The sequence below is a fragment of the Ahaetulla prasina genome, chromosome 7 (genome assembly GCF_028640845.1).
Source record: "Ahaetulla prasina isolate Xishuangbanna chromosome 7, ASM2864084v1, whole genome shotgun sequence".
NCBI classification, from domain to species: Eukaryota; Metazoa; Chordata; class Lepidosauria; order Squamata; family Colubridae; genus Ahaetulla; species Ahaetulla prasina.
Window position 1 is genome coordinate 100,974,651 of NC_080545.1, and position 10,000 is coordinate 100,984,650.

The window sequence follows — 10,000 nt, forward strand, 5'->3', positions numbered from 1 at the left end:
TTTGGGGAAGAAGCCTTCTACACTCTGTCTCCAGGGCCAATCAGTCTGAGATTCCGAGACCCCTGTCTCTTTAAGGGGCCAAGGGCCCCCCAGGCCAGGCACAAAGGCTGGGCCAGGGGGTCCCCTAGACCACCCACCCCCATGGAGCCAAATCCCTCCACATCTGGGAACGGTGAGTCCCCTCTCAAGAGGGGAGGGGGAGTGTGTTGCCACAGCAACCAACCCACTCCGTGGCCTCCAGGATGGCCCAACTGCCAGGGATCCCCTCCCCACCTGGTTCCATCCCTGCCAAGTCTCTGGGATGCCCGCAGGTTCCTATGTAGAGTTGCACCCAGGGCCAGACCATGTGGGTTCGCCCTCCGGGCACCCGGCATGGCCTTCACACCCACTCCCACTAATGGAGACCCTCCTGCCTCCGATATCCGACAGTTTCGGTTGCCAGCTGATGGTCAAAACCCTTGCTCCTCTGCTTGGGTGTCTCTAAAGCCCAATCTGGGTTTGTTTTTATTCAAACCATGATTTGTTTTAAAACAAAACTTGGTTTACCAAACTGGAGACTGGGGACGGGGAGACCCTCCCATCCTGATCTCTTTGTCCTTCCAACCCACCAAGATCCGAATGAATTCAGTGTCATTTTTAATCATGTACGTCGAATTGAAAGGTTTTTATTTAAATAAGCGGATTCTTTCATTCAATTTGGTTTAAATTTTAATTTTCCCAGTTATGGGGTAGGGCCTGTTTTAACTCGCACGGGTGCCTCGTTCAGTGGGGCACTGAATATTTGCCCTATAACCCCCTGGCAAGAATTTCCTGGATGTTGGGGGGGGGGGGGAAATGCATTTAGGCTCGTATTTGAGAGAGTGGCAGGTAAATACAGGTAGCCTTGGATTCACGGCTGTAATAGAGCCCAAATTTTCAAATTGCTAAGTGAAACCGTTAACGTGAATTTTGCTCCATTTTGCGACCGTTCTTGCCACAGTTGTTAAGGGAGGCCTGTTAGTAACACGGTTGTTAAGTGAACCTCAGCTTTCCCTGTGGACTTTGCTCGTTGGCAATGTGAGCTTACATCATTGTAACCTAGTTTGGCATCATGTTGGGTTTCTTCGTTCGTTTTTCTCTCCATGCACGTTGTTCATACATCCAACTAGACCAGGGGTCTCCAACCTTGGTCCCTTTAAGACTTGTGGACTTCAACTCCCAGAGTTCCTCAGCCAGAAAAGCTGGGCTCTGGGAGTTGAAGTCCACAAGTCTTAAAGGGGCCAAGGTTGGAGACCCCTGACCTAGACAATGTTGTTTCTCTGTGTCACATAATCTATGTGGCAGTGGTGAAATCCATTTTTTTAAACTACCTGTTCTGAGGGCGTGGCTTGGTGGGTGTGGCTTGGGCACGATAGGGGAAGGATACTGTAAAATCTCCATTCCCACCCCATTCCAGGGGAAGGATATTGCAAAATCTCCATTCCCACCCTCCACTCTGGGGCCAGCCGGATGTGGTATTTTGCTGGTTCTCCCAACTGCTCAAAATTTCTGCTACCGGTTCTCCAGAACCTGTCAGAACCTGCTGGATTTCACCCCTGATATGTGGGTATTTTTACACATTTTTCTATTTATTTATTTTATCATGCTTGTGTAGAATATACTGGAGGTAGTGAATCTTTGAGAGCTGTAGGCCACGAATTGTCATTTTGATGTATGCCGATTTGTTTACATTCAAAGTGACAGTAAAGTTAGTCTAAGTTCAGGAAACTGACTGGTTCATTTCCAGACAAAAGGGGGAATTCTGGGCGTTTGAAGTCCACCCATCTTAAAGTTGCCAAGGTTGTGTAACGCTGAATTCTACCGTACACCTATCCTAACCATATTTCTGGCTTTGAATCTTTAAATTTAAATGTTCCTTTATCATTTTCTCTAACCATGTATGTGTTTCGTCCAGCATTTTTTCCCCTTTAAACATGTCTACCACATATGATAGGACGAACCTGGTATCTAATTGCATTTCCAACATTTAGCAGTCTTCCAAGATTTGAAGGGCTGCCACAGAGAGGAGCCGGGGGTGGGTGGGGGGGGGGAGATCAAACTATTTTCCGAGGCACCGGAAGGCCAGACGAGGAACAATGGATGGAAACTGACCAAGGAGAGATTCAACCTGGAAATAAGGAGGAATTTTCTGACAGTGAGAACAACCAACCGATGGAACCGAAGTTGCCTTCGGAAGTTGTGGGAGCTTCATCACTGGAAGCTTTCAAGAAGAGACTGGGCTGCCCTCTGTCAGAAATTGTGTAGGGTCTCCTGCTTGGGCACGGGTGGGGATGGACTAGATGACCTACAAGGTCCCTTCCAACTCTGTTAATCCGGTCAGCTGTCTCAGAATCACATATGGTTTTTTGCTTGGTCAATAAATGGAACTTTTTTTTCCAATCGGCTTCTATTTTATTTCCAGGGACTTTCTCCCGGCTTGGAACTGAACCAGACGGAGGTTCTGGTTGTTTTTTTTTTAGGAACGTCTTCTCGGTCCCGAATCCAACCTTCTCTCATCCTCCTTCCCAATTTCTTCTTCCTTCCTTCCCTTTCTTCAGCCCAGATGCACATGCGGAAGGATGAGCTGGATTCCTTGCAAGAGACGAAGGAGGTAGAACAGGAGCAGGTGGCCCAGGAACTGCTGGAGGCCAATGAGGAGATCCAGAACCTGCGCCTGGAAGCCGAGGAAGCGGCTGCCCTCCACGAGAACGAGATCGCCAGCTTGCAAGAAGAGCTTTGCCGGATGAAAGCCGAGCTGGAAAGAGTCCAACGGATCCACCATGAGTACGAAATGGAGCTCACCGCCCTGCGGGCCGAAATCCAGATGATGCAGGACTCGGCCCCCAGAAACAGGGTCAGCGCTAGTGGAACCCCACTTCAGGAGCAACAGCTGCCCAGTGCGAGCGAGGAAATAGCTCGGCTCCAAGGTACCACTTCGTTTTTTTAAAAGTCGGGGTAACTACCGCTCGGCTCCCTTATTGTATTTATTTTTTTAAAAAAATATACAGTAGTGGCCAGAATTGTGGAAATGTTTTGGGAAAAGTGTATTTTCCAAAACTAGCTAATAACACCACTTTTTTTTTTTTTTTTTTTGGAGCAGGACCATAAAATTCTATATCCATGGAAAGATAATTGAATCAAGAATGTAATGCAATAACTTCTATGAAGGATTTGCTGTTAGAATAGCAGTTACAGTAGAAAGAAGAAAAGGGAAACAGGTAGAAAAACCGAAATATACAAAAATTCTTGCCATGTCAGTTAATACTTAGTTGGGTAACCTTTAGCATGAATTACAGCCTTACGTCGTCTTCCTAAGGAGTGAACCAAGTGTTTGAGTTCTGCAGCTGTTATTATCATGTGAAACCAAGATTGAATGATGGCTTCTATTAACTGGGTTTTATTGCTGGTCGCTTCTGACTAACAAGTTTCTTGAGTCGGCTCCCTAGATTTTTAATTGGGTGAAGGTCTGGGCTACTCCCAGGCCATTCCAGCAGTGGAATAGAATTATCTTGAAACTCCCCCCCCCAAAAAAAGTGGTGTTATTAGCCATCAAACCTCAAAAATACACTTCTCCCAAAAGGTTTCCACAATTTTGGCCACTACTGTATGAATTCATTGAATTTCTGTAGCTCCCCTCTCCAAGTCAACCAAGCGAGTCTAGGAGGCTTAGAATTAAAATTGTAAGCCTCTTAAATTCCTCCAGGGGTGAAAAGAGGGCAATTTATATCACAATAACAACCACAACTTGTCAGCCTTGGGCAGGGGGTTGCACTGGAACAGGGGTCTCCAAGTTTGTGGACTTTAAATTGTGGACTTTAAGACTTGTGGATTTCAACTCCCAGAATTCTCCAGCAAGCTATGCTTGAAGTCTTAAAGTTGCTGGCTTTAGAGAACCCCGGCTGAGGAATTCTGGGAGTTGAAGTCCACAAGTCTTAAAGTCGCCATGTTTGGAGTCCCTGGCTGAAGAATTCTGGGAGTTGAAGTCCACAAGTCTTAAAGTCGCTATGTTTGGAGTCCCCTGGCTGAGGAATTCTGGGAGTTGAAGTCCACAAGTCTTAAAGTCGCCATGTTTGGAGTCCCTGGCTGAAGAATTCTGGGAGTTGAAGTCCACAAGTCTTAAAGTCGCCATGTTTGGAGTCCCCTGGCTGAGGAATTCTGGGAGTTGAAGTCCACAAGTCTTAAAGTCGCCATGTTTGGAGTCCCTTGGCTGAGGAATTCTGGGAGTTGAAGTCCATAAGCCTTAAAGTTACCAAGTTTGAAACCCCTGGATTAGAAGGTCCAGCCTTCCAGCCATAGGATTCTATGAACAATCAGTATCTTCAATTGTCGTTTTGCTAGGTGGCCTTCATCATTTCCAAAGCAGGACTTTTTCTGGTAAAAATCTCCAGGCCCTAAAACAAACTTTATATATATATATATAAGTTTGTGTTGAACTGACCTAATATATTTATTTTTATCCTCCCCTATTATTATTATTATTATGCTTCTTTTTCTGACGGGGGATAACATAATAAATATATTATATTGATAAATAAATAAATATAAGTAAAATGTATATTTCTTAAAAGCATGTGCTAACATTGAATTGACCTAACTTATTTATTTATACCTCACCTTTATTACTTTTATAAATGATTCAAGGTAGTGTATATACCTAATACTCTTTTCTCCTTCTATTTTCCCAACAACAGCCCTGTGAGGCGGGTTGGGCTGAGTAACAGGGACTGGCCCAAGATCACCCAGTCAGCTTTCATAACTAAAGCAGGATTAGAATTTACTTTCTCCTGGTGATTGGCTAAAAGTCACCCAGCTGGTTTTCATAATTAAGGCAGGACTAGAACTCACCGTCTCCTGATGATTGGCCTAAAGTCACCCAGTTTGAACTCCAGTCTCCTGGTGATTGTTCCAAAGTCACCTGGCCAGTTTTTCATACATTAGGCAGGACTAGAACTCCCCGTCTCCTGGTTCCCAGCCTGGAGCCTTCACCAAACTGGCTTAAACATTAAATCTCGTAACCAGGAATCGACCGTATTTCTAAGAAATGGTAGATGGGTTTTGCTGTATAGAACTCTTGGATGAACATTGGGATGTTTAGAATCTGGGTTTATTTGGCTTTGCAGGAGAGAGAGTTTATATAGAATCCAAGGTCTGGAAGGGACCAGCCAGGAGCCGCGGGGGGTTGGACTAGAAGGCCTCCAAGGACTCTTCTAACTCTTGTCATTCTGGAGGATCTTGGCTTCCTTTCATCCCTGCCCCTGTGCTTTGTAGGTGAGCTGGACATTGCGAGAGTCCAATACACGGATCTGAAAGAAGAGTTCCTGACTTTGCAGGCTAGCAACAAGCTTATGGTCCAGCAGCTGGAGAAACTTGAAGCCATGAAATACAAGTAGGTTTTGATGTTTCTGCTACAGGTGCAGCCGTTCCACCAGGAGATGGATGAGAACGAGGTGCCCTGAGATGGGTGGTGGAAGACGGGGTGTGGGTTGATCTCTCTAGTCTAGAGCCATGTGGTTTACTTCAGCGTTCTCCGACCTGGTGGTCTTCAGAAGGAACCACCCATCTTCAGGTTCCTTGGGAATCAGATGGGTTGTCTCAAAACGACGTCGACTGGAGTCCAAGGCATTCAACTCCAGAGGGCAATGTACACATTACGCCTCTTCCCATTTAATCTGCAATTTTTAAGAATCAAATTACAGGGAAAACCAATGATGGTAACCATCTTGAGGTTCAAGCAGATGGAAAGGGAGAGTCGAATCCTCTCATTTCCCTCTTGGAAGTTTGAGAAAAATCTTGACCTCGGAAAAGGCTAGACGACCTCTGAAACCCCTTCCAATGTCTGGATTCTGAGTCCCGATGCCTCTGGTCCTGCTCAGGTCCAGGGTGATGGGCTTTGCAGTGCTTCAAGATGGAGTCCTGGCTGATCATCCTGGTCTCTTCTTCATATTCTAGAGCAGGAGTCTCCAAACGTGGCCAACTTGGGAATTCTGGGATTTGAAGTCCACAAGTTTTGTGATCAAGTTTGGAGAGTGCTGAATTAAACTATGCTGGCTGAGGAATTCTGGAAGTTGAAGTCCGCAAGACTTAAAGTGGCTGCAACAGTCCCCTGCTGTAAACCATGGTGAATAGGGCTCCAGTAGTGTAACTTGATGGGTGAAATAGGGTGTTGTGTCTGCGCCCCCCTTGCCGGGCCCCCTGCCAGAAAGTGACTTGGAAAGTGAGGGGGAAGAGCCGTCAGGACTTACCTCGGGAGCACCGGCTTCCCTGGCTCAGCTCCAGGAGCCAGAGGCAGGCCAGGTGGAGGAGATAATGAGGCCTCCGTCCCCTGACTCTTTCGGCCCCCCTCCCCCCGGCCATGCCTCCAGATCTAGCTGATGGCAATCAGGCCTGGCCGGACCCTAGGTTGAGAGGCAGGAACAACAGAAGCAGGGGTGGGGCAGGCCTAGGAAGTGCTGAGTCGTGGAGCCACTCCCCACAGGATATAAAACCAGCGAGGGCTGCTATGCCTCTTCGTAGCAGGCAAAATCAACTGCTTAACTAAGAGCTGAAGTACTGTTTGTTCCTGGGTGACTCATTGGCATCAAGTGAGAGTCACTTGGCAGACGCTTGCTAGTTTGCTGCCAGAGCTGATAGTGCCGGCTAATTAAGACATCGTTCGGACGGAGGCAAGGGGGGACAGAACAGAGGGTCTTCACTCTCCACGTTGCTTGAGTAACAGATAACCGAGGTGGAGATGTTTCCTTTTGGTCTCCTGGGTTATTTTCTAACACTGGTCTACCACTTTTGGAAGACTTGGTGGAAGTTATGTCCATACAGTCTGTCTAATGCAGGGGTCTCCAACCTTGGCAACTTTAAGACTTGTGGACTTCAACTCCACAAGTCAGCTTCAATTCTGGGAGCTGAAGTCCACAAGTCTTAAAGTTGCCAAGGTTGGAGACCCCTGGTCTAATGGGCTTGGGGAATTGGAGGAGAGGTATGGCTGAAGCTGTAGGACTCTCACACTGTGCATCAAGAACGTTTCTTCTTTGTAGGATCCAATCTGTTGATTGTCGGGACAGAGGTTTCGTCTTCTGAGCTGGGAGACTCATGCTGGAACCCATCTTCAAAGAACTTCCCTCACCAGAATCCCAAAGGAACATTTTCAAGAGGCCCCTGGACTTACTTGATTTTTCTTTGAAGGCATTCCTTCCGCTTCTCATCCAAGGAGCTTCTTCAGCTCTGACTGAACGGTGGAGGATGGAAGGATTGATACTCCTTGCAGACAGCCGGTCATTTGCATCCTTTTTAGAGAGTCGTTGAGGCCACTTGGAAGGTTTATTTGTGTCCTCCCTCCAACCTCCAAGTGGCCTCAACGACTCTCTGAAAAGGAGGCAAATGACCAGCTGACTGCAAGTTCTCCATCAATCAGTCAGAGCTGAAGAAGCTCCTTGGATGAGAAGCGGAAGGAACGCCTTCAAAGAGAAACCAAGAAAGTCCAGGGGACCTCTTGAAAAAAGCACCTTTGGGACAACCATGATCTGGACTCTCAGTGAGAATCTCCATAGACACTTTCACCAGAATGTATCAAACTGATGAGAGAGAAGTTCTCTGAAGATGGGCTCCAACACGAGTCCCAAAGCTGGGAAGACCACCTCTGATCTCGGTGACCGACCCAAATTGAATCCTGCAACATGACCCTGGGACGTTTGCCTTCATTCATGAGTAAAGTGACCAGATTTCAGCGATGGCAAAGCGGGACACCATTGACGTGGGAGGGGGGGAGAGGTGGGGGGCTGCACATGCGCGCTGAGTCTTGCCACCTGCCTGAAGGAGGAGGAGCAGCTGCTGCTTCTCCGCTCTTCCAGGCAGGCTCGGCTCTCCTCTTGGCTCTTCCAGGCAGGCTCGGCTCTCCTCTCCGCTCTTCTCTTCCTCTCGGGTGAACTCAAGCGGCGTCTCTCCTCCCTCTCGCGCCCCTTTCTCCGCCACTCCCCCTTTTCCGCCTCCTCCTCTTGCGTTGCCGCCTCCCATTTTCAGAATGGGAGTGAAACAAACAAAAAAAAAATCGGGACTTTTTGGAATTGCCGCGGGACGCGGGACAAATTATTCAAAAGCGGGATGTCTGGTCACTATATTCATGAGGTCCCTTCTTTCTTCATCCTGACCCATTTCCTGCTCCACCAATCCCTTGGACCATTTTTGGACAGCAGGAAGAGAGATTTATGGTGCTGGAGGTAATGAGGCCCTGATATTTTATAAAGCAGGGGTCTCCAACCTTGGCAACTTTAAGACTTGTGGACTTCAACTCCCAGAGTCCCTGAGCCAGCAAAGCTGGCTGAGGAACTCTGGGAGTTGAAGTCCACAAGTCTTAAAGGGACCAAGGTTGGAGACCCCTGTTATAAAGCACTAATCGAGCATTATATGAACAATGGCCACTATAGAGGCCAGGTGACAATTCTCTACAGCAGCCCAAGCTAAAATGGCAAGGACCAGAGTGGTTAGGGCAGGGCTGTCAAAGTCGATTTCATTGAAGGCCGCGCATCAGGGTTGTGTTTGACCTTGGGGGGCTAGGTGGGTGTGGCTGGGGTAGGCGTGGCCAGCATGACGTCACTCGTCTCGGGGGGAGGGGCACCTGTGGTAGCCCGAGCACTCTTCCAGCGAAAACGGGTTCCCGAGCTCCGTTTTTGGCTGGGACAGCCTCCTGCAACCCTCTGCCAGCAAAAATGGAGCTTCGGAGCTTCGTGTGCAGTCCTCATGAACTCCGTTTTCGCTGGCAGAGGCACCATGGGCTGGTCCTTCCTCTGTTTCCAGGGCAGCCCCACGGGCCAGATCTAAGCAACCCGCAGGCCAGATCTGGCCTACGGGCCTTGCATGTGACACCCCTGGGTTAGAGCATGCCACAAACCAAGAATGGTCATGGATGAATGGCAGGACTTGTGCAGGTATCAAAAGCCACCCTCGAGGGAACGGCATAGATCAGGGGTCTCCAACCTTGGCAACTTTAAACCCGGAGGACTTCAACACCCAGAATTCCCCAGCCAGCAAAGCTGGCTGGGGGATTCTGGGAATTGAAGTCCTCCAGGCTTAAAGTTGCCAAGGTTGGAGACCCCTGGCATAGATTACAGGTACTCCTCAATTTAGTGACCATCCAAAATTACAACAGCACTGAAAAATGTGACTGGCGACTTCCTTTTCACACTTCTGACCGTTGCAGCATCCCCACGGTTACGTGATCAACATTCGGATGCTTGGCAACCGACTCCTATTTACGACAGTTGCAAGCGTCTCTGGGGTCACGCGATCCCATCTTGTGACCTTCGGACAAGCGAAGGGGGGAGCTGGATTCGCTTCCCAGGAATGTGACTTACGGTGGTTCTCTTAAACACCGGGGCGAGGAAGGCCGTAAAATCGGGCAAAACTCATGTAACCACTGTCTCGCTTAGCAATGGAAATTTGGGGTTCCGCTGGGGCTGTAAGGCGAGGACTACCCGTATGTCATTCACGTTGCGGGATATGGGTTGTGTTGTGGTTGTGTTGGCCACTGGCCCTTTCAGCAGCTGAGGAGGAGGAGGAGGAGGAGGAGGAGGTGGAGGAGGTGGTGGAGGAGGTGTGGGTGTCAGGGTCAGCATCAGGACAACGTGAGAGCTCCGAGGGGGAAGTGGAGCTGGCAGAGAGAGAGAGAGAGAGAGAGAGAGACGGAGCCTGGGCCATCCGTCAGCTCTCAGATGGAGAGTCAACAGCCCCCAGGTCTGGAGGTGGCTGATGAGGAAGAGGACGAACAGCTGGATCCAGTGCCTGACACGTGGATGTGCAGAAGGCAGAGGAGAGGAGAGCAGTGGAAATCTATGGGCCGGTCCTTGGGACAGAAGAGCCACCGCTGCTAGCGAAGACCCTCCCTAGCTCTGGCAGGGGCTGGAGATGAATAGGTGTGGCAGACAGCCAGCACTCCTAATAAAGGCATCTTTTGAGTTCACTTCTGAGGGTTTGTCGTGTCTGGGTCAGAACAGGT

General features: G+C 48.8%; 1 protein-coding gene across 1 annotated transcript in view; it reads left to right on the forward strand.

Moving 5' to 3' along the window:
- Positions 1-10,000, forward strand: part of CCDC136 (coiled-coil domain containing 136) — a gene marked incomplete at its 5' end in the record, with an annotated part of 40,224 nt that overhangs the window by 8,453 nt on the left and 21,771 nt on the right. Inside the window, 2 exons of the mRNA XM_058191708.1 lie at positions 2,577-2,945; positions 5,287-5,404. Of these exons, the coding sequence (XP_058047691.1) occupies positions 2,577-2,945; positions 5,287-5,404 (487 nt within the window). The remainder of the gene's footprint in view (positions 1-2,576; positions 2,946-5,286; positions 5,405-10,000) is intronic.